The 25,305-nt window shown below is 42.1% G+C and overlaps 1 protein-coding gene across 1 annotated transcript in view; it reads right to left on the bottom strand.

Annotated features, from left to right (window-relative positions):
• mecom (MDS1 and EVI1 complex locus) overlaps positions 1–25,305 on the bottom strand; it is a 305,523-nt gene that overhangs the window by 16,262 nt on the left and 263,956 nt on the right. The window contains exons 4-10 of the mRNA XM_042339033.1: positions 20,864–20,966; positions 16,555–16,756; positions 15,693–15,840; positions 14,549–14,705; positions 6,680–8,039; positions 5,959–6,046; positions 2,401–2,427 (exon numbers count right to left, since the gene is read on the bottom strand). Coding sequence (XP_042194967.1) covers positions 2,401–2,427; positions 5,959–6,046; positions 6,680–8,039; positions 14,549–14,705; positions 15,693–15,840; positions 16,555–16,756; positions 20,864–20,966 — 2,085 coding nt within the window. The remainder of the gene's footprint in view (positions 1–2,400; positions 2,428–5,958; positions 6,047–6,679; positions 8,040–14,548; positions 14,706–15,692; positions 15,841–16,554; positions 16,757–20,863; positions 20,967–25,305) is intronic.

Here is a 25,305-nt window from a genome sequence, read left to right as displayed (position 1 = left end):
CTTCCCTATTGTTTTAAACCCACATTAATAATTTGCTGCAGGATCTCTTCCTCCATCCCCATGTTTGCTGGTCAGTTACATAAATTTAAAACCAGCCAAGCATCCAGCTCCCCGCAGCGGGACTGATCCAGACCCAATACTGTCAGTAAACAGGCAGCCACAATATTGACAATAAATAACCTTAATTACTGTAGCAAATAGCAAATGAAATGAGGAAAGTCATTTACGCTTCTCAGAGGTAATGCGACATGTATTTAATGCTCTCCATCTCAAGCCAAATGTCTATTGGGTGCTAATGTTCCTGTGGTTTCAAAGATAAACAAGGCTTTGAAATAGTTTTTTTTATAAAGAAATACCGTGGTAATAGCAAGTGCTGTTAGTTGCAAATCCATAAGGACCATTTAAGTTTTTTTTAATAATTCAGAAAATAAAAACATGAGGATTTTTCATTCCTGCCCCCCCACGCACCTCCGCCCTCCCCGTGTATTTATTAGTCACAAAGAGGAGAATGATTTTAACTAAAAAAAATTTGTATTTATTTCAGAACATTCCCTTAACACCCACATTGCTGCAATGCTGATTCCAGGAACGTGTGTGTGTATGCACACAATGCAATCTGCGGTTATATTAGTTCCAGCATTGTGTTCTTATTCCCAGAACAGGGCTTGCAGCGAGATGGGGCTTTCAGCTTGTGTGCTCAATCACGGACATCAGAAAAAAAAGAGTTTGAGGTTGAAAAATTCAATTCAGTGTAAAAAAAATTTAGTTTTAATTTTTAAAAAAACTACTGACTTTCACCAAAAATAAAAGGGTATTTATCAGTGAAAAATAAAAATGAGTAAATAAAAAAAATCGACTTAATTGTCCTTATAAATCCAGGTTATAAAGCTTGGCAGAAGCTCCATTGTAGTTGGATGGTGAGGGTAATGGCCAGTGTAGGACTGAACCACAAAGAATGGGGAAAAGGTCCCAGGTTTGATCCCTATTCGGTGTAGAGTTAACTGATCTCAATCAGGGCAGCAATAAGGCTTCTATAATTTACCTCAGTGTCTCTAGCTCTTTCTAGGGGGAGAGGTGTGCGGAGAAGGAATTCTCAACGAGGGTTTCCGCTCCTTATCTCTAACCATGGATAAGGACAAGGTTGGGTTCAACTGAAGTCCCTCCCCAATTCACTGGTGAATTGCCTGCCGGTGCTCACCAGAGTGAGGGTGAAGCCACATTTACTATGTTAATAAGTTTGGTACTGTGGTGAGATTGCCATCCCATTGCTGCATTTTAGCAGAGGGTGACTCAGATGCCAGTCCCGCTGCAGGGTCCTGAGAAATGGGAACAGCTGAATTACCAGCCTGGATTAGGCACTGAGCTGAACCTTTTGCGGTACAGGCTGGTTACCAAGTTACAGGAGACCCTACTAACAATCGCCTCCGTGAAGCAGCTTGACACAGCAGCAAATTGGCACCTAACACTGCTTGCCCTTGCAATAGAAGCCGGAGTAATGGGCATGAAGTTGGGGGGGGGCGAACTTGGGAGCCTTCAAACTTGTAAAGACATCCCCAAACAGAATTAACCAAGGAAATCGTAAGTGCTTGTAACTGAGTATCAGATGTATTATTTTAAAAAAAACAATGTTTACAGGAAAATCTTGCTTTTTGAAAAAAATATGTAAACGCAAACACGTATATTGTATTTATACCAATGAGCTAAAAGGAAAGGTCTCGGCATTTTTTCCCCGAATCCCCTGGGAGAGCATTTGCACCAGTTGCTGCCGTATATAGACCTTGAGGAGCTCTTTATTCCAGTGAATGACACGATTATTTTGCAGCTGAATAATTTGTGCTTTACATTCTCACAATTGCTGATCTTATCTGAAGCCAGATGTCTGAATAAGGAAACAATGCCACCCCCTCCTATTCCCATTGAGGCCGTTAACCTTGAACTGATGCAAACCAGTGTTTAGCTCTATTCCCAGCACAAATCAAATATGCAGACATCGTCATTACTGGACAGAAGCAAATATTTAGAGACTTGGCTTTTTTTGCACAAGTGGAGATATGATCAACAATGATTTGAGCCATTATCAGAAACTGGGCTTTACACCAGGTCTAATCTGGTAAGGACAGAAATAAATGCAAGTATGCTGTTTTCAGATCCATTGCTATCGTCCCGATAAATGCACCGAATGATTTATAACTCGACGGACTGCGTGAATCACTTAAGTAACTGATTGTGATTATAGGAATGCAATCCAATCTGGGAATAAAATGGAAAACATTTTTTGGGTTGGTTGGGAGGGGGAGAAAAGAGTTGAAATCATGAGTAATGCTACATTTTAATAAACCTTTCATTTTGATCCTTATAAGTTATGGCTTGGAATGAGAAGGACAAAAAAAAACAACTTACCCAAATTCTCTGATCAGGCAAGTGGAACTGGGGAGTAGGATCAAAATACAAAAATGAATTACAATCCACACACGGCTTCTCTTTCAGCTGCCATAATTGTTTACAAATGACAAATGATATTGTTTTCGTCTCCTCTAATGAGAATTTTTTCAAAAGCTTAAAACGTCAGGTTATTTAAGGAGGCTTCTGATCATTTTTCCTGAATATTTCAGATAAGCATTTTGCAGAATTGATGAGACTTGAGTCTGACCCGTTGCTGCAGCACGCTCCGAAATATGGCTTCAGACAGCTGCCCCAGATGAGATCAGCTAACTCAGCACTGACTTGGGATTGAATTGAGGAACTTCAGATCTGCACGGTTGAGCTCCATACTGGTCAGTGGGTTCTACAAGAAAGCCTCATTCAGCATTGAAAGGGCTTGAAGTTTGTCATTTTAATAAGGATCTATGGCTTGTGACAATTAGCTCTTTCAAACACAGCAGACAAGTTTACTCAAGCCGATGCCTACTGGATCTTTGCTTTGAGAGAAAACATGCCCCAAAGATTGACCTAACTGCATCTATGATGGGATACTGTCAATTGTCTGGACTTCTGAATGGCAGAGAACACTTGCACATACAAGGAATGAGATGAGCTTTGGGATTATGTAAGACACACACATACGTTATGTGAGGAGTAAGCATTCAAGACCCTTAAATCGAACAGGGAGTGGAAGGTAGAGTAACCTGGAGGGTGGTGGAAGAAGGTATAAAATAGAATCTTACATAACAACATTTTTGGAGAAAAAAACAGGATCAATTTGATAAAGGAACTAGAATTGAAGTTTAAAAAAATACAAAAGTGGAACGGAGAGAGAATGGGTTGGATAGGGGGTGAGACTATGAGCCACGTTTAACATTTATAAAATTTTTAACTATTAAAAGATTTCTGTAACAAAAAGTAATCGTGACGTGTTATTCCTATTTATTTTAGGGTCTTACAGTGGGTGAACTGAAATATTGGAAAAACATCCCACCTGGGAAAGATTGTTATTTGACTGGACCTGGAAGGAGTCCATGGGTTAAAAGGAAAAAAAGCCCCTTGTAATTTAGGCCAGAGAAATTCAGTGAAATTTTAGAATTTATTTTAACAAGCCAATAATTGTGTCAAAGGACTCGTTTGCACACAACTGTGCAGATGAGAGAAAATAGCGATAAGCTTCGACGTGTGTAACTTACGCAAACTGCCCGAGGATTAAGCATTTAAAACCTTAAAAAAATATATAAATAAAATAGTGGGAATATACAGGGCAGTAACAGTTGCTTTCTGGGCATTTAACTAATGTGGAAAATACTAGCTCAGATCAAGCTGTGACATAGCATTTGTCTATTTGGCTTATGGCAGCTTAAACCTTACATAAATTCACTTATAAAAATAATATAATCCATAACTCCTACATTCACATTCTAATCATCTCAGTGATCCATTTGATTTATAATTATTACATTAGTGTTAAGTATCCCAATATTTTGCTATAGACCCTTTACACATAAACATCAGCTTGTACTCCACTGAAATGAAAAGCTGTCACACAACATAATTTTAGTTATCAAGGTAACTGTAATTCTAGATCATTTTCAATTCAAAAGAAGACAGAAAGCCTCTGCTCATTTTTCCAATAAACCCTGTGCAAGCCATAGTCTTCAGAAAATAATTCATTACACAACCACTTATTTATTGCTGCAAAGGGGAATTAACATGAAATCCACCCAATTTAAAATTCCTCCTCAGCCTCTCGCAATTTTGGCCAGTAGGCAATCAATTTGTTCATACGAAAACAGCAGCAAAGAAATTCACTCAGAAACTGTCACTGTATGTTTCACACAGCGGCAACTGGAATGCCATTAACCACTTCATGGCTGGTTGCCATGCTACTGGACGGGCCTGCAGTGAACATGTCAGGTCAAAGAGCGTTCCCTTTCCTTCACCTCCCCATAACCTGACCCTCTCCCACTCCTAATTTTTTTTATATCATATTGAATGTATAGGATTTCACTCCTATGCAGAAATTTCAGGCAGGACGTAATCCAATTTACACCAGAGCAAATGTCCTTGTGTTGCGAAGAGTTGCTGATTTCAGAATTGCTGGAGTGGAGGACAGGTGATGCAGTCATTTCGAGAATCTAGCGCAGATTCCTGGGTTGCAAATTTCCACTCCTTCTTTCTGTTGGCTGCAAAGCCTAAGTGAAAGTTGGGGCGTTCTGACCATAGGTACTCAGAAATGTTCCTGAATCAGCAAACTGACTTGGAGAGACCACTGGGGACGTTTAATATGTAAAACGTCACATGAGGTAGCCTTCTGAGGTTGGGTATGACAGCAGAAGCTTCCCTCTGGACTTCACTGTGGCATACTTGACCCAGGAGTGCTCAATGCTGAGACCGAGTACATGAAATAGGAAATGTTCTCATTCACCAACAAGCACCATAATTCCTCTCAAATGGAATTCAGCTACTCATTAGGAATGTGGGAAATATTCTGAAGGAAAGATTATTTTGGCACAACAGTTTAAAGATTTTTTCATTGCGGAAAAATTCTTCCACTGGCCAACTAGTCCAGTGGTTACTGTTCATATTTTTATAGTATAAAAATAAGGAAATATTCAGTGAATCTCATTTCTTTCTATGTTTCAATGAATCTCACAATTAAATATAGCAGCAACTCTTACCCTGAATGGTTCCACTCTTAATTAATCCTTCATCTACCAGAAAGGAAGGAAAGGAAGGTTGAGGCCAGGACACTGAACTAATTTAAAGTGCAGCTTGATGCTGCAATGGGAGGACTGACTGGAGGGTGAGTATTCTGGAAGGATGAGATCAAATGGGCTGGTTCTTTATCTGAACAAATTACCTGACCTTGTGATCTCGAACATTGGTTAGAATTATGGAACTCGCACATCTTCATTGCTAAAGCCATCTCCAAGTTTTCTTTCCTCAGTTAGAACTGACTGTGAATACTAAAACTATGTGCTACATCCTACTTTTCCCCGAGTCTCAAGACCGCAGAGCTCCTTCCCACTCCCAGTCTTCACTCTCTCGTAAAATGCCCAGATGTATCACCTCAGCACCACTTTGTGATTTTTTGTTTTCTTTCTTACTCATTTCAAGTTTAGTTCTGTTCAGTACCAAGGTTCTTGGCCCTTGACTTGTGTTCCCCAATTAACTGAAGAGCCACCATCAAGAACTCATACTGAACATTGGAGGGCCAGGGGATATGCCAAACACTGCAGGAGTTGCATTTCATCTGTGTAGTAACAGTGCTTAAAGTGGAAGGACAGTCAAGAGGGAGTATTTTATGTTTTATGTACTAAAAGTAAAATGAGTATGACTTTGATTTTTACTGCTGATGGTTATAAATAATGGGATTTCCCACTACAAGCATGAATCAAAAAGCTTGCTAGCATCAGTGAACAGCACATTATTTACCCCCACTGCGTCACTGAGGGGCCACACATGCATGAGGTGCAGAAGAGACTGCAGTAACATTGTGCAAATTGGGCAGAAAGGAAGAAAACTCTTTACCTGTGGGTGGAATAGGAAGCCTGGAGCAGGTTTCATATACTTCTGTTTTAATGCTTCCACGGGATCGGACAGCTTCCTCTTCTCCACTCTACTTTGACAGAATCATTAATAAAATGAATCTCATTTAGTGGAAAAAAAATACAATCTATAATATAATAATAAAAAAAAGACTGTGTGTGTTGCTCCGGGCATAGGTTAGTAACGGACGGTCCAAATGTTCCATGAAAGGGAGGCAGAGACTTTGCACTGCAGGAAGCTATTTCACACTCGTAATTTCCTAATGTGGCTCTTGGCCAGGAGTGGGGTGATCTCAGCCAGGGTAACAGTGCGGGGGAGAAAGGGATTGGGCAGTGGGTTATCATTGGACTGAGTGCCCCTGGGCTAGGTTTCAGTACTCAGCGATACCCTGTTTGGAAAGTGCGTGCGTGCAAACATTGGGTAAGAACAGGATTGAGCACGGCCAAAAAGCCTCAATGCCGGTGTTAGACTTGAAGAATGACAACTTAGGCCAGATCCTGAAGGTAACTAGGACCTTAGGTGCTGAGCTCTAACCTTCAGGAGAAGGAAGAATAAGAATTAGATGGGGTGGAAAAAAATATTGGTAACCAAAAGAATTAATCTTAAGAATTTCAATATTTCCACAACGCAGCGATGACTAGATTTGGGAGCCTTAGCTAAGTCCCGAGAAAGTGTCACAGCAAAATGCATCAAGTCGTCTTACCTGTATATGGGATCCATGAAGAACGGGGTTGGCTTGGCGTGCTGGAGAGAATGCTCAGAGCTCTTGGGCTGCTCGATGTTGGGTCCCCTTCTCTCCCCGAAGATATGGTTTTTCCGCGGCTCCACCTGGGTGCTGACGCTGGCTCGGCTTCTGCTGCTCATGCTCAAATCCAGCGGCTGCTCTTCACCGGGAAAATGGGGAGCGGGTGGCTTGGAGGCCACAGGTACCATGGCCTTCTCCTCCTTGCGTTTGGTGGTGAGGTCGTAGGGCGACTCGGCATTTACACTCCGCAGCTTCTTCAGTTCACTGGGTGATGGTGGCTCGATCTTCAAGGGCGTGACACTCATGTCTCTGTCAGGGAAGGGATATATCGGCTGGGAAAAGGCAGGAAAAAACTGAAAGGGAAACATAGAAGGGTAGGGCAGCGGTCCTACTTTTTTGTCTTGCATGCCAACAAGTCCAGTAGAACCAAAGTACTTTTCAGCGATAGACGCAATGGCCTTAATGGAATCGTTGACGGCTCCTGTGACAGCAATCTGCTCATCCAGCGGCGGTGAGAAGAGGGAATGGTTAGAGAACTCTTTCTTGCTATTGTTCAAAGAGGAGATCTTCTGAGGGCTGACGAGCACATCCTCTGCACTTTTGCCGTTTTCTTTGTTTTTCTCTTTGTCACTTTCCACGTCGCTCTCCAGGTCGGAGCCGGAGGTTGTCTCGAGGTCGCTGCCACTGGGCGTGCTGACATCATCCAAGTCGCTGCTCTCCGACTGGTCGCTGCCCTTTCCTCGTGGCTTCTCCTCAGGCATCTTCTCAGTCGGAATCTCCAGGGGCCGGACTTCATCCGAGGACGACTGCCGGTTCAGTGCTTTCAAAACATCTGGTGTGCCAGGGAGCAGCTGGGAGGCTGCCAAGAGGTGACTATGGTGCTTGGTGGCCAGTTCAGTGCTCAGTAGTCCTTTCAATGGTGAACTGGCAGGCATCAATGGCGGCCGGTGGTACAGCCCTGAAGGGAAGAGGCCAGGAAAGCTAAATGGGAACCCAGGGGCTGCAGGGAATGTAAGTCCAGCTGGGTGCCTATTGGTGCCAAAATAGTCAGCAAGACCGGAATTGCTGTGGTTCATGTTAACCACATTGGACTTGTCCAGAACCGGAGCATTAGCAAGTGTAATGCCTTGACCAAAGAGTCCCCCCGTGGCGAAATGGTTCTTGCCCTCACAGAACCTCCTGTGTTTGTTCAGCGATGAGGTGGTGCTGAACATTTGGCCGCAGTCCTTGCATTTGATCTGTGTCCTGCAGTCGGCGTGCATCCGTTTGTGGCGGCAGAGGTTGGAGAACTGCGTGTAGGATTTGTGGCAAACCTCACCTGTGGTGGGGGGAGGGGCAGGGGAGGCGAGAAATCAGAATGTGTTAACTGGGGAGCAACGTGACATTACCAAATAACCTTACCACGACAGCAGTGACAATCATTAATGGCTTATATAACTGATGCCCCTGTTGTTCCATGAATAGATCTGGGGAATTAAGTGTTACAAAGAAAGTGGAAGGGTGGGAAGTGAGTAACAGTTGTGCACCACACTCCCAGCAGAGGACAACAGTGTAACTTGGGCAAAACTACTGATCCGCCTCTTGAAGACTAGGGTCTCCTGCTCATGGGCAAAAATGAACTCTAGCACGAGTCCAAGTCTTCAAAAGAACTACAAATGGGTGAGAAGGTAAAAGGGATTAAACTGGGAAAGAAAATACTTTGGGCTGTCGATTCAACTAACAAGACCCACAAATGAACAGTCTCAGATGAATTTAGTGCTTGGAATCGCGACACTGTTAAAGGTGAAGTCCTTTGTATGAAATGTTAAACTAAGATCCTGCCCGTCTGTTCCAGTGGACATTGAAGACCCCATCTCTTTATTTGGAAATAGAGGAGAGTTTCTCCCGGTGTCCCAGCCAACAATCCTCCAGATAATTGGACATTCACTTCACGGCTGTTGGTGGGACATTACGGTATGCCAATTGGTTGTCGTGCTTGCCTACAAATACACTACATAGCCATAACCTGTGAAGCGTTAACAGATGTTTGACCTTATAGGTACTATATATACCAAATGCAAGGACCATTATATTAAGAGTTTTTTTGAATATGGTAATTCATATCTGGTCACTTGAAGCTATTCATTAGAATACTTGAAATAGATTTGGATTCCAAGGCATTAAAATGCACCTTTTTAAATTGAATCGGATGTTAGCATTCCATTTTTTTAAAAAAAACAAAGAAAACATTCTGGAGCCAGAGCCTAAGTTTGTATCTTGGGAACAGCACTTGTTCACAATGATTTCTTGCTGTGCTTGTACTCATCCCTCACACATCAAAGCAGTGAAACAATGGGTCATTGAGAGTGCTGACTCTCTTGTCAACAACTGTTTCATACCATTTGAAAAAGGCTGGCAAAATATTACAATGCAACTAAGGCAGGTGCTATTTTAAGCAGGAATGAAGGAAACTGAATTGAATGTAACCCATCCTGCACTCTCAGTTCCCAGAGACTTGCAATCACGTCCCCTATTTCCTCTTATACTGTTGCTGATGGTTAACCTTCCTGCTTTTGAACATTTCTGCATGCTCAACGACTGGCTGAAGAATCTCGGAGGTGTCATCGATGGGCTACAGCAGCCAGGGTTAATCAGTTTTCATAAAAATAATCTGAACAGCCAGTGACCTTAACAGACTAGATTCTTATACAATGTGCCTCAGTTTCACTGACGCCTTCGCTCACAAGTACAGCCCAGCATTTTACATTCGGGTTTTTCCTATGACTATGCGACTCACTGCAGGAGGACAGTATCTGGAAGCAAAACCCTGGTATACATAGTTGATGAGGTTATACATTCAGTGCACTATCAAGATGTATCTCTTTGTCTGCCTAACCTCTCAACCCCCAAACTCAGGTGCACAGCCAGCTGTCTGAACTTTGAGACATTCTCCTGATGTGAAAGGCATTATATAATAATAATAATAATAATATAATAATAATAATCCTTGCATTTGATATAGCGCTTTTCACGTCGGGAGGACGTCCCAAAGCGCTTCACAGAACACACTGTAAAGTGAATTGACTGTATATTTGTGGGCGAACGCGGCAGCCAATTGTGCACAGCAATGTCCCACAAACAGTCGTAGATTGAAAATAACCAATTTAATTATTGTTTTTGGTTTTGGAGGGATTATTATTAGGCGTGTGGAGTAAGGAAACTTGCCCAAGGTTTCGCCCTGACCTGCCTGGAAATGAACTCAGGTCTCTCACTTGCAAAGCGAGTGCTCTAACCACTGAGCTACAGGACTCCACTATATAAATTGTATACATCATAAGTTGACTTTATAATATTAGAAATTAAGATAGATTTTGATCACTCAGATAAGTGGTATCTGGTATGGTTCAGATTGATACATCAAACTCACAGTTGTCCCACATTTCATGTCTTGTCCCAATTTTTACATTTATTTTAATTTTGAGGAGGGGGGCCAATTTCCTTCCTTCCTTTCTCTGGGGTAGGATGTTCAGGCCTCCTCCTCCAGCACCTCAACCAGTATAACCATTCTCCATGTGCGAGCCCAGGCAGTGAGGGCTCGCAAACTGCCTGGCAGTATTACTGTGGATCACAGTCAAGCTCGATGCTTCCATTCACACACCCTGCAGCAGGAATGAATGAATAACTACAAGCAAAAAAAATCCAAGTGTTTTATCCCCCTCCCTAACCCAGGGGCAACAAGGCCAATTCGTTAACTCAACAGAAACTGGGAATTGAACTCGAGATCCACTGGTGACTTAATTGGCCCTAATTGGCACTGGTGACTGGTGTTGATGGAATCATACTGCATTAAGACTTAGCAAAAATAGTGAGGAAAAAATAACCCCACCCCCCATAAAAATAGAGATGTGGTGACTTTGAACTGGTAGGTAAGTTCATTGTAATCCACAGTCCTTTACGATCGTCAACTTTATTGAGCAGGAGAAATGTGCGTCACAGTTTTTGATCAATTTGACATTATCCTGATGGCAGATTTTCCTTGTACAGTACTTTATCCTCCCAACTCTTACAAGAACTTAAGCCCACTTGAAAATAAACCCTGCCGTGCAGTATCTCTTTATACGGTGGTTCTATTCTACTTGCAAACATTTTCTTTTGGGATAATGGAGTTTCTTGTGGCTTCCTCAATGAGGTTATACTGCTCATCATTGTTGAAGATCTCCAAAGCCACAGGCATGTCTGCAATCCTGATATGGTGCACATTGGTAACGACATTAAATTGGTGGTTAAGAGCTATTTTTGCTGGCACAGATTTCGAATGCATGTTGAAGAGACTTCATAAAGACTTCAAGAACTGCATTAAAGCTAATGCTAGGGGTCGATGAGTCAAGACTGTGGAAGATAAACCGAATATCCAGCTGGCAGCTGTGTGCTATAATCTTCATACCACAGATGGACATAACTTTCCCAGTTGAGAAGTGGTAGGTATCTGGTCAAAGTTTCTTAGTAACAAAAAATTATAGGAGACACACAGTGAGGAACAATGGGAGACATAGAAGCTACACAGTGAGGACAATGGTATAAAGCTTCCTCACTGTGTGATGAAAATCCTGCTTCATTTAACGTTCCTGCAACAAATTCCCACACACTTTTTTTACATTTCAGTGCTCCTCTTTTACATTCAGTTTTCTCGTCTGTATACGATTCAAACTCTTCTTCTGCTCTCGAAAAACAGATAGATTACAATAAACATGTCGCTACTGCCTTTGAACTTGCAACACACCTAAGTTGTTGGGATCACAATAACTTTACCACTGGAGTGTCCTGCTTGACTCCACCTGTGGTTGAATTCTGCTGGTGGGCTTTCACTTCTCACTACACCCTGCAGACCCTTCTCTCCAAAAACATCTTATTGTTCTTGAACTCTACTGTTCACTTTCACATCCTTCGCTGGTAACTTATTCCATAAGTCTTAAAGTAATCTAAGCATCAACTGTGTAAAGCTGAGTCTTTCACATCTTTCAGCAAAATTTTGTATTAAAAACCATAAGACTTCAATTGGGTCCATCCCATCCTTTCACTAATTTGGGAAGCTTCAACCCAACAACTTATATAGCGCCTTTCATGTAAATGTCTCAAGTGTTTTACAGAGAGAGTAGCCATGGTGGGGAAAAGCGATGACCAGAGTAGGTTTTTTTTAAAAAAAAGTAGTAGTTTTTTTTAAAAAAAACACTTAATGGCCAGAAATTCACAGTTGAAGCTGCCAATCGTTGGGCAATAGTTGCCATTGCAATGGGATCAGAGAAGCTGGTGTGGGAAATGGAAATGTCACATTGGTGAATCAAGGATTGGGATGGTTTCACACCATAGGACAGAATGGGAGGGATCACAACTCAGAATCCAACTGTGCCTGAAATGGGAAAGTGCTTCATTCTTATGAGCAGAGCATTTTCAGCAATATTGTTTAAACTTGTATGAGAAAAAAAATTCAAAGCAAACCATTATCCTAATTAACAATGGGCAATATTTTAAATTTTGAACAGCAATGGATAGTTTATTAAAATAGGAATGTTCAAAGGTTTGAAATCTACACACGCACTTTGCATAGTTTCCCTCATTTTTGTTGCTCACCTTGTTCACAATGGACTATTCCATTGACAAGGTTACCAATGAGATCATAAGCTGAACAGCCGCCAAGATTCTCACATCATCTATTTAACTCATGGCACTGTGCGAGACAGACATCAGTTTGGCTCAGTCAGTAACACTCTCACCTCTGGGTTAGAAGGTCATGGGTTCAGGCCCTACTTTGGGGGAGAGAAAGAGCTCATAGTCCAGCTAACACTCCAGTGCAGTACTAGGAGAGTGCTGTATTGTTAGGGGTTCTGTCCTTTGGTTGAGACATTAAATCGAAGTCCCCACTGCCTGCTCAAGTGGATGGCACGATTCAAAAGAAAGGAGCTTTTTCTTGAGGCACTGGGCAACTATCCTCAAGATTAATTGGTCATTCACCTCATGTCTGTTTGTGAGACAGAGCAAGATAATTGTGGCTTTAAAATGGAAGGTATGGATCTTAGGAGCCAGAACATTTGATCACTGGACTATAATAATAGATTGGTTAGCAGCCACTATTTGAAAACTACAAATCTTTCATTGAAGTTTGTTTTCCCCCCTGAATTGCCTTTTAGGAATTCAGATCAGACACTACTCAGAGATACAAACATCCACTGTATTCCCCAGTGAGTAGCCAATGCTTGATCTAATGTAGCCAAGAGCCAGACTTGGGATAGCAAAAGAGCCAGCAACATTCATATATCTGTTTAGTTTTTCAACCATACTCTGCTGCTTCTCTCTTATACCTCTCTCTCTTTCATCCTCTCGTCCCTCTCCCCCCCTTGTTAAATGCTCCAGATGTTATCACCCCACAAGCTTTTCATCACTCCTGAATACCATAAACACACTGCAAACCGCAAACTACTTTGTAACATCAGCGCTGTCTGATGTCAGTATGCTGTGTCAAGCAATTTTCTTGGAACAAGGAAATTAGTCAGTACTCAAGGCTGCATATTTGTTGCTTATTATAACAAATTAAGTGCTATTTTGAATATACTTGGTGCACGTCTCCATGTGGTTTCTATTGAGTAGCTTTCAAACAGGCTAATAATTACTTTTTTTTTAAAAAGTTTGTGTTGGGTGTGGATTGGGTGGGGGGGGGGTGGCAGGTGGGGGGGGGAGAGAAGAAAATTGTAATTGAAGATTTCTTTTTCCATATAAGCTAATCTTGGGACATGGTAATAAGAGACTGTTGCTGAAAACAGGCCCAGAAGGAACTCACGCTGTGTGTGGGCCTTTTAAATAAATGACCACGGTTGGGATTGAGGATAGTAACACAATATGTTTGAACAATATAAATGCATTCAGTGGAGCTGGATTACAGGGCAATTTGTAAGATTATGAGCTACCAGGAAACAAATAAGAACTGAATCCAGCTCCCAAATCTAGGGAGGGTCTCACAGCACCTCACTAACTCACGGACAGGAGACAAGAAATAGCTTGTCTCAGGAAAGGTAATCCTCTCCTTCCTAGTTGCCAAACCTTAGCTCTATGTTCTATCCATTCTGATCTCTCTCTGTTGAGATACAAGTTATTCCTTTGAACTAGATAAGATTCCTTCGTTTTGTAAAGTTACTTCCCAGAAAGTACCTCAGTCGGATACACAAGGTGCTCAATAGGATTTAGAAAGTAAACCTAAAACAAAATTTTCATATACTCCAAAGCAGCTCATTGCCTTTCCTTCCCCTTGTAATCTACAAGCTTTTAAAAGTAGTTTGCCATCACCTAATCATTGCCTCTCCGCTTTCCTGGTCTTTGCAGCTATATGTTTCAACCCATCCCTGGGAATGTCCAAAGAGGCTTATAAAGGCCTGTGTGGGGGCAGGCTGACTGTCACACCACCAGAACAAACAAGGCAGCCAAAGACCATTTACCTCACTGTCTCAGGTACTGTTCCTACTGGGGTGGTGCATTTTGCCCACTATAATTCAATTCACTTTATAATATATCCTGTGAAGCGCTTTCAGAAGTCTCAATGATGTGATAAGCTGCAATATCAAATGCAAGGACTTGTAATATTAGTATTATTATTTCAAGCCATCTTTAGACCTAATGGGTTCCTCACTTGTATTGTGGGACTGGGCAGGGCTATATAATGAACTGGGGAACCAATATTGATCAAGTGCTTGCTCCAACAATGAAAAGAACTGACTGAATAGCTGTGTGTGGGTGGGCAGCACTGGTGTAATCACGGGCACCATGTCTGTGAGCGAGGAGAAATGAACATGAAGCACTCACATATGAAGGGCTTGACACTGCTGTGGATGTGCTTGTGTTGTTTGAGGCCCGAGGAGGTGGCGAAGGTCTTCCCGCACTCAGGGCAGGCGTGTGCACGGGCCCCCACGTGCTGTGAGCGAATGTGTCTCTGTAGATTGCTGGGGTCCGTAAAAACCTGCTGGGAGACAGCAAAGCAATATGATGCAGGGAGGTGAAGCGAAGCTAGTCACCGAGGCATTTTATGGGACAGATGGGAATAAACCTGGAATGTTACTTCAGATTTAACCAGGGAAGGTTGAAAACAGATCTTGGGCACATCAAGGGCTAGCGAGCTTTGGGGCTGAATAGACTACTTTTGTATTCTTGGAGATGAAAGCAGGAATCCTTCTCTCTGATACATAGTCTAGGGTCAGGTGAGGCAGGCTTGGCTTGGTCGCACAGCAAACCCATCACTGACCTGCCTCACACACTGGGGGGGGAGGGGAGAAAGTGCTTAGAGGGTTCCTACAACTATATCCAGCACAAAAAAAACATTCCTTTAGGAGAGGACAGGGTCCCTGAGGGGATTATGTCTTAATGTTATGTGATTAATATACCAAATGCAAGGATTAGTATTATTATTATTGGAGTGGGCTTCAAAAAAGTTGATTAGAAAATAGATTCATGTAGAAACGTCAGATTTAGGGCAAATAAGTAACTCAACAAATCATGGCAAAAGTAGGACTACAAGGTCCTTCCGTCACCCGCTTCCTTCTGGCGGTCAGTTTTAAAGAAGAAAACACCATTCCGCCAAGTGCTCCAGGAAAGGTAAATCACAGTGCCACAGAGAGTAAAACTCCTCATACTCTCTGCTAACATGTACCCCAGGTCTGATGTCAGAAGAGCATCCCCTACATGGCACTGGTTACTTCCTACCCCATCCACCTTGTGACCCCAGGAGTGGCCCTGCTCACATTATGCCGCTGCATCCAACAGACTGAGCTGACTCGAACCTGGTCAGCGTGGGTTGGCATAGAACCCATGTACTAGAGGTGAAAGTTTAGGCTACCTACTGTTTGCCCGTTTTGAAGTTTTAATTTATTCCCCAACCCCCCACCACCCTCCCAATTATAACCATAACCTTGCAATGAGAGTGAAGTTCTGGCTTTGAAACCCTTCACCATACCTTGGCACAGTTTTCACATTCGTAATGCTTGCCACTGTCGTGTGACATCTGATGGCGGATGAGGTTGGACTTCCAGTTGAAAGCTTTGGGGCACTGGTCGCACTTGTACTCTCGCTCCTCAGTGTGTGTCAGCATGTGCCTATTCAAACTATAAGGATAGTAACACACAGCAAGTCACTCCCTGCCCAACTAAATCCCCCTTTAATCTTTCATTTTTAATTTTAATTTTAAATTTTTCAATTTAGCTTCTTTTGGGACAGTTCAAGATTTAGTCTCTCACTATATAATTTTTCCCTTTTGTAATTGTTCTCGTTTTGCAGTCCCCAGTATAAAGCGCTCTGGGACCCTACCCTGTGTGAGGGGCGCTATATAAATGCAAGTTGTTGTTATATAATGCTCAACTTAAATCTTAACCTGTGATGGGATCATCTCTATGCTACAGTGCAGTTTCAGGCCAAGCAAGGCAAAGATAGAGGTATATCCAACTTAGAGATTCCTACTGTGGACCTGAATTTACTTAATCTGTGCTCCTTACAGGACACTTGCAATTATTTACACAGAAAGCTTTGATAGCTATAAGTGGGTGGGCAGGGGGGGCAATGGGGGAAGTAGGGGAGATTAAGCAACTTTACAGTGAGTAAAGCAAAACAGAGTTATACACATTTGTTAAAAATGGTATAGAAATGCTGCCTAGTGACAGTGTAGATTCTATCTATAACTCACTGCTATGAATGAGAGTCAATCAATGAAACTACCTTCCTGTTTTATCCTAGTAGCTGTACTGTGCTGCATAAGTAGTACAATCAGATGGCCAGAAAACCCAGGACTCCCTCCCTAGATTAACTTGGAGCAACAGACTAACCTTTGAGTATCTGAGTACACTCCATTACACTCCTTACACTCGTGAAGTTCATCGTCGCTGCCGCTCAGCTTCTGTTTGAAGCTCTCGTCCACCAAAGAGAAGGCGGAGTGTGAATTGCTGCAGGTAAATTTCTGATGGTCCAGCAGCTGAGCCTTGGATTCGAAGATTTTATTGCAATCATCACAGCGATACTGACTGTCCTCTGTAACAGTGAAACACCTCTTAGCAGAATTCAGTGGCCATTCCCCTGCCTGAACTTTCAGATTTAAAATCATGACTAATTGTTATCAAGGTTTTGTATGCTAAAGTCCATCAATCTGACAGAAACTAACCATTCCTTTCTATTCATCACACCATGTGACTGAGGTTTTATAGAGCACTTTATCACCAATCAATTATGCAGGGCTTATGGGTGATAATGGATATCAAAGTTACACAGTTCACAGGCACCTACTGTTCCCAAACCTCAAGAGCTCCAAATCAGAGGCCAAACTACTATGCAAAGTGTATTGTCTGACATTTCACAGCTATTTTCCAATTGCATTGACAAGAAACAAGGAGGAGATTTATGACGGGCTTGGACTGTTTATTCTAAAAGTGTTATTAATATCATTCGAAAAAACAGTTCTACTTGGAATGAGCCAAAGTTCAAATCTGCCTTATTTTTATTGTGAGTTTGCTGACATTTGGGGTGGATTTGTTGGTGGATTATGTAGTGGGATCCTTGACGTATAATCGCGTGGGTTTGTTGGCAGAGTATCAATGTCTCTTGATAAATAATTGCTCTAACAGCCCAAAATATAAGCAGTAAAAAAAAACATTGTAGGCTGGACATAGAGCAGAGAATTTTACTGCACAGAAGGCTTCCATTCAGCCTGGGTAACAAATACCTCAATGCATCTCCAGCAACAATATAATCCAATGCCAGAAAGTAACAACATGATCTGAGCCCAGACAGAGAGCAACAATATGACCTGATCCTAGAGAGCGAGCAACAATATGAACCAATCTCTGAGAGCGAATAACACTACGGCTCGACCCCAGAGAGCTAATAATGACCCCAGAGCAAGTAACAATATGGCCTGACTCTCGAGAGCAAGTAACAATATGACACCATAGAACGAGTAAGAATATAACCTCAGAGAACAAGTAACAACTTGATCTGACCCTAGAAAACATCAATATGACTCAATCCCAAACAGTAACAATTCAATTTCAGAGCAAGTAATAATATCAATTTGACCCGACCCCAGAAAGCGAGTAACAGTATGACGGGATCACAGAGGGCGAGTAACGATATGACGGGATCACAGAGGGCGAGTAACGATATGACGGGATCACAGAGGGCGAGTAACGGTATGACGGGATCACAGAGGACGAGTAACAGCATGACGAGATCACAGAGGACGAGTAACAGCATGACGAGATCACAGAGGGCGAGTAACGGCATGACGAGATCACAGAGGGCGAGTAACGGCATGACGGGATCACAGAGGGCGAGTAACGACATGATGGGATCACACAGGGCGAGTAACAATACTGAACTTCCCAGTGAGTTTCCACTCTATTCTCAAACACTCTCCTCACTATACTTAATTTTAGAACATATTTGATCAGCAGGCACTGCTGCAGTCCTCTCTGCCCAGGGCCACAGCTTTATGGTGAGCAAAATGAAACAGACAGAACCGTTCCTCCAACATCTGCCGTGTCCACCCCTCAAACCCTCGAAACCCAAGCAGAGTGGGCAGCTCCTTCAGCCTTGCCCAGAGTATTCCCAACCCGAAGCCATGGATTTACACACCGGGTGTGGACGCTCTTTGTTGAAAACCTACTCCTGAAGCCAGAATTCAATTCTTGCATGATCTTTACAAGCTATCACTCAGAGGAGACATGCATCTGATCTGCTTTCTCTGGTTCAGATTGAAGGTCTCCAGAGGAGAACGCCAATTATTAAGACTAATGTTCCAGTGAACTATGCCACCCAGTCCTCAACTTGATGCAATAAACCATTGAAATTTTCTTTACCAGAACATTATTATAAACACATTTGGGGGGAATGCAGAGGGGAGCGGGGTTCATCCTCCTGTGCACGGGCATAAAATGTTATTTTGTCATTAGGAGACAAATTATTACATTTATTCCTTTTTACTGCTAAAATTGCGTTTAAAAGTGCGGTTTCAAAGACATTTGTTACAACAATGTGAAATTGATTTGCCAAACTTCAAGAACAGCCCATCTAATAAGCAGCAATGACTTCATGTGGTAACAATGAGAAGGAAGTCCATTTATTACACAGTGCTACTCAGAAAACAAGCAGTTCTTCCAGGATCAATGGCTCAAGGCCTTTCATATCTGCAGGGAAGTTTCTTACAGAAGAGAATAAACCGACTGAATGCATTGTGTCAAAAATACATGCAAACTGCCAAAGCTCAGCAATTAATCTTAGTTTTTCATCGTGGCTGCACAGGCTATTTAAAATGCAACTTCAGGCACAACAGTAATATTTTAATCCAACCTCAGGGAACATCAAAAGGGACGTACAGTCCTGGCCAGTGGGAGAACAAAGAGGGAAAGGAGCCACGAGCATCTCAACGTTTCTACATAACTACGGTTGTGCACGACAAGGGGACAAGATGTTCCCTTGGAGCCAGGTTGAGGGCTGGTGAGCTTGTGGACAATCTAAATTTTGCATTTGAGTCAGCAGGGAGTTATTAAAGGTGCACCCCTCAAAACTGTGAATAAGAGTGTTTCTGTGTTTTTTGTGACAAATGTCGAACTGTCAAGCGCTTTGCGATATCCTCTGACTGTGTGTCAGCCTGGCGCAGTGGTAACACTCTTGCATCTGAGACAGCAGGTTGTGGGTTTAAGTCCCACGTCAGAACTTGGGAGTCAATAGTCTAAGCTGACACTCCAATGCAATGCTGGGAGTGTGTTTCATTGTCGGAGGTGCCGTCCTTCAGATGAGACATTAACCGAGGTCCCATCTTCACTATTCGAAAAAGAATGTTCTGGCCAACAATCTCCCAAATAAAATTGGTCACTCACTGCATGGGTATTTGTGGGTCATTACTGTGCGCAAAGCTGACTGCCCACAAAATACAGAGTCAATCAACTTTATGGTATATCCTGTGAAGTGCTTTTAGACAACGTGATAAGGCGCTATATCAAATGCAAGGATTATTACTATTAAAGGCACTACACAAGTGTAAATTGTATTATAAATTGGATTATGATGCTCAACAGATCTCATATAAAAAAATAGCTTTATCTCTTTAAAAGTGACATTCAAATCCTTCTCCTTAGATTGCAGATCTAACACGATATTAACACCAGATTTGGAATAGTGGGAGCTGGCATCACTGATTCTTGCCACAGGCTTCAAAACCTCTCATTCCAGCAAAGTACACCTCTGGTGGGATGCAGAGCCCTGCTGAGTTCCATTCAAATACCCTTATATTTTCAATGATATTGAAGAGTGCTTCTGTTCTCTCAAATCTTAATTAGCATTCAAAACGTTGAAGCCGGCTGGCCAATGGACTGCCATTGTAACTTTGTAAACTTTCAGCTTAGATTTGGAAATAGCTTGTTCTGCACCAGTTGCAGTTACACTACATCCATTGAGAGACCACCTCAATGGTTTTCTGTGGTTAAACTGAAGGAACCTGTGTTTGCTGGTTCAAACCTGCAGTCTAACTGGCTTGCAATAGACCAAGGTTTCCTGGTGGGCCGGCCAGGGGTGAAAGTCAGCTGAAATGTGGCTGAAACACAGCAAGAAAAAAAATCATATCCGTTGCCAAGAACGACTGGTAGTGAATGGAATGAACACTTTTTGGATAGGAGGAAAGGGGCAGGGCTTGCAGAGGATAGAACAGCTTTAGTTGTGCGTTAACTCCACTCCAAAGCATGCATATTAAAGCTCTCAGCAAGACCACAAAGTCCCTCAAGGGATTGAATGAGGAGCAACACCAGTACAAGGCAATTCAAGTTGAGTGAAAACCTATAGTCATAATTGGGCAATAAATTTCAGAGAGTTGAGCCTCAGTGGAAGGAGGTCCACACATTACTCAGCCGCCTTCATTCAATTTTATTATGTTAATGAAGAGTTGTACTCAACAGGTTCCAGTGGAGATTTGGCCGGGCCTCATGCTGAACAGACTCAAAAAGTTATACCCTGACTATACATTTACAACTGATGCCATAGTCAACTAGCCAAGTACCTCACCATGCATGAAGTCCCCTCCCCAACATTCACCCTCCCACCAACACACACAAACCTGGCTCCCGTTTCTACCTCACAACGAAAACTCACCATGTATCTCTGGAGCCATTCCCTCCTGTGAGCACTCGCCGCTTTTCATCAACACTAAGAGCTCCTCCCCTGGGTCAATGTTGCAGATAGCTTTGTAGAAAATCTGTGGGAAGAAACACAGAGGCAGGTGAAGAAAAGGCCAGTGTCTAAATCTGTGCTCTAAGGTTCCTGCTAATCTACCCAATAATCTTCAACTGTCGTCACTCAGGCTCTTAGTTCATCTTTTGAACTCATGGACATCCACAATGACTGACCATATTGCCAAACACTTCATACACAGAAAACATCTTTGAAGGAGAATCATTCATGGAGGTCAGCGAGACCCAGGATAGGGGGATATAGGAGTTTAACAAAGGTCTGACAGTGGGGTGTCAATTAACACCAGCAACTCTTTATTAAGTCTTTAAAATAGAATTCCTGATTTTTGTAACAAAAAGATAACTCATGTCAACAAATCAACAGGGGATGAACCCTTTATTCCTTCCCACTGACCTTGAGGTTAAAACTTCACAATATACGTCAGAACTAAAATAAACTGTTATTTACACACCTCTCTCCAGACAAACTTTTCCCCCAGGACCCAAAGGAGACGGCAAACAAACTCCTTGAGGTGAATTATTTCACAAGGTTGAGAAAAGGTCACAAAGTCTAATCAGGGATTGGGCCCCAGGTTTATATGCCTCAGGTTAAGGATGGACAACAGCAACAACAACTTGGATTTATATAGCGCCTTCCACACTGGACGGCGTCCCAGAGTGTATGGACATGAGGCTTTACCTACCGAGTCAACAATGTTGAAGAGAATAAGAATGAGATACATTAACAAGTCATCCTTAAGTGGCTTTTAAAAGTAAGCTAGAGCAAAGGTGGGAGGGGGAAGGGGAAGTAGGAGTTCCACAGACTTGCAAGGCTGAGAAAGAATCTTGAGTAGAGACTGCGCGATGAGTTTTGATTACAACAGTTAGGATGCAGGGAGAAGGAAGAGCATGTGGGATGCTTTGTTTGCTGAGCCAAATCAATTGTTCAGCATCAAACGCGTCCTAAAATAATAATCAAACTCTTTTATCCAGATGTTACAAATCAAGATAAGCCTTTGAAGTCTTTACAGTTAACACTTGTAAATGTCAGACAACCACCACCTACATTATTAACACTGAGGAATAGCACATTTCTAGTTCCTCTCAATTTCATTTTTGGGGCAGATTTCAAATCTACTACTTGGAACTCTCTTTGGCAGTAACTTTGGTAACTGCATACTTTATTGAAGGGGCAAACTGTTGTCCTTGTGCTGAGGATTTTAAAAAGGCTTTTTGTGAAGTTAAACGATGTGATAGAGTTAGCATTACAAGTTGATCACCTTATAATGTCATCCAAAACATTTTATAAGCATCCACTAAAAATGAACAAAATGTGAAAGATTAAAGTTCTTAGTTAGTAAAAAGACAGGACATAAAGAAATGCTATTATTTCTGTAATCTCTTCTCCCCTCCCCCACTCCCTCGATGTCAACATAGGATGAAGACAGGATCAGCTTGGCAACAATATCCCATTTGGTCAAATAGCCTGCTAATGCTCACTACCCAAGCCTCTCGCATGAAGACCTGTCCCTGGCTCAACGTAATGAGAGAACTGATGGGTACCTCACCATTAGTCAATGAAGTCATTTTTGGGGGGAGTGGGGAGAGAGAAAGACATTGAAGAAGATTAAAATAAGGATCATACGTAGTTTACATCACAGCATTTATCGTAATGTCTTCAAACATAAATATACTGGAGAGTGTTATAGAACTCCACTGAAGTTCTTCCTTCCAGTTCTGTGAACTCAGCTTTCCTAAACTGGTGTGAAATTCCAAGTGTGCCATTAATATCTATCACCACTAGATGGCTCCTTGCAACCAGGGAATCAGCTAACAAAGCTTCTTCCTGCTGCAGAAACAGGAGCCACACAACGATTGAAGTGCACGTCTGGTAGCTACCAGAAATTTAATGATGTAAGATTTGGCGTAATGTCCTATTTGATACCATGATCATTGTAAGTCAAGGAGAATGGCCCCACCCTTGTGCTGAAATGGAACTCTCACATCCCCATTGCAAAAGAAGCTTCCAAGCCAAGTTCACTCTCTCTTGCCAAACACGTTTACCCACTCAACAACTGATCTCTTTCAAACCCAAGTCCATCCAAGTCTTCAATATTACTCCCATATTAAAGGGTCTTCTAACATTCCCTCCCACTCTCCTGGATTGGGTGCAAATAAGCGTTTTCAAGAGTCATCCTACCTCGGGTCGTTCTACATTTTATTCATATTATGGTCATTGTTCCTCTGAATTGTCCTCTCGTTTCTCACAAGCTCCAAACAATTCTGCAAACTCTTAATCCTTAGCACATTCTAACTACTGAAATCTGAACTCATTGCTCCATCTTACTACTTTCCTAGGGCTTCAAGACTGGAATCTCTTCCCTCCCTTCGCCTCTTCTATTGACAATCTATAGTCTTATATTTCACTTAATTTTTTTCCTCCAAATCTTCACAACCTTGCTGGTGTCCTCCACTCTGACCTTTGATCCGTCACCTAGGTTTTGAGAAAGAAAATGCTAATGCTTTCTCAAAGTCACTCAACTCCTCTAAAGTGTTTTACTGGAAACATCTACGCTCTTATGTACAGTGGCAATTATCTCCACAAGGAAAGGGTGCCACATATGTCCATACTGCACAATTGCCTGGTCCAACTTGCTGTTGTCCTGTGTATTACAGGACACATATAGAGATAATGTATTACATGACACATATATTCAAAACACCCTTTCCGTTTCAAAACTAAGGACTTCCTCCCTCCGCACTCAAAATGGCATGCAACGTACAGCTACTTAACAGGATCCTGAATAAAGAATCCTAATGGAGACTTTTTTTGGTTACTGGAAGTATGTTGTATATGTCATACCAACTTGTAGGAACTCCACTCTGGGAATCAAATACTTCGGAGTGGAGTCGGACATGATGAACTTCCCCGTTTCCTTATTAAAGAATCCTGTTCTGAGGGAAACTATCCCAGGAAAGCAGGTTTCTCGCTTCCCCTCTTCTGAAGGCACTGACTTGTGGCAAACAGGGAGTGATTCAATAGCGCTGGTCATTGTTACCTAGAATCTCGTCCAAGTGGCCATACATCAAATGCAAGTCTGGATAGTGAGCGTCAATAGGGTAGTCAGTAGTGGAGGGGATTCCAGTAAAGTGTGATCCTGTCTTTGTCTGACTTTCACTTCCACATACTTTCCAGTTGGAATGATTAGATAACGATTTTCCAGGTTGATTTTACCCTTCCCTATTGCATGCACAGAAAACAAATGTAGCCCTTACAGCAACCCAGAGTGAGATCAATGAACTCATGAAAGACCAGATTAAACCTCCGATCTTCTTATTCTGTATTGATCAGTCACACACTAGTCAGTCAATGACTTCACGTTGTTGAAAAGATTTCAAAGAGGCAGAAAGCCTTGAACATAGCAAGAAAAAAATTAAGGAAGAATTTAGAAAAGCTTTCAAACTCCCCACCACCACACGGAAAAAGTTATTACAATATAAAATATTTTACAACACGTTGCAACAAGTGGCTTTTCAGACTGAGACCATAAGAACATTTAAAAGAAAATTGGATAAACATGTGAACAAGATGAATATAAAATGGTAAAGCAAAGAGCAGGGAATTGAGATTAGAGTAGTTAGCTCCAGTGGATGAGTTTAGGCTCAATGGGCTGAATATCATCCTGTGCTGCAAATTGTATAATTCTAACATTCAAACAATCAGACTGACTTCTTTTCTCCAGGCCCCTTAAGTTACTTTTGAAAGCCAACTGTTTTTTTGGATCAATCTTTATTCACTTCCTTTCCAGCAATGTGTTGACACTAAAACTGGGCACAAGAGAATTCAGTGTTGTTACTAGATGATGTTGAAGCATTACGAGACAATACCCTATGTGAAAGGCCCTTTATAAACGTACGTTGTTGATGTTATCTATCCAATGTGGAGGCAGAGCCACAAAATTGGGACATTAAACAAGCTCTGAGTAAAGGTTACCACTGCCGAAAATCACAGCACATGGAAAGAAAGTCAACAATTGTTACAAGACCACAGTGAATAATAATAATCCTTAGATTTGATGTAGTGCCTTATCACATCGTTGTAACATCTCAAAGTGCTTCACAGGATACATTGTAAAGTGAATTGACTATTTTGTGGGCTAAACGCAGCAGCTAATTGCGCAGAATAGTGAACAACTGAAGATTCACTTCATCTTTGTACCGCACATCCTCTTCAGACCACAATAAAACCTCTCCTTACAATTTGCCTCCTCCTACATACAAAATGTATACTTTAATAATAGCTCCAGTAAGAATGCCCATTTTGGTTTCCTATTGCCACTTACCCACCATCTCAATGCCTTCACC

Source organism: Callorhinchus milii, unplaced genomic scaffold (genome assembly GCF_018977255.1).
Source record: "Callorhinchus milii isolate IMCB2004 unplaced genomic scaffold, IMCB_Cmil_1.0 Scaffold11, whole genome shotgun sequence".
Taxonomy (NCBI): Eukaryota; Metazoa; Chordata; class Chondrichthyes; order Chimaeriformes; family Callorhinchidae; genus Callorhinchus; species Callorhinchus milii.
The sequence above is the reverse complement of the archived record's forward strand: the minus strand, read 5'-3'. Positions and strand labels throughout refer to the sequence as shown.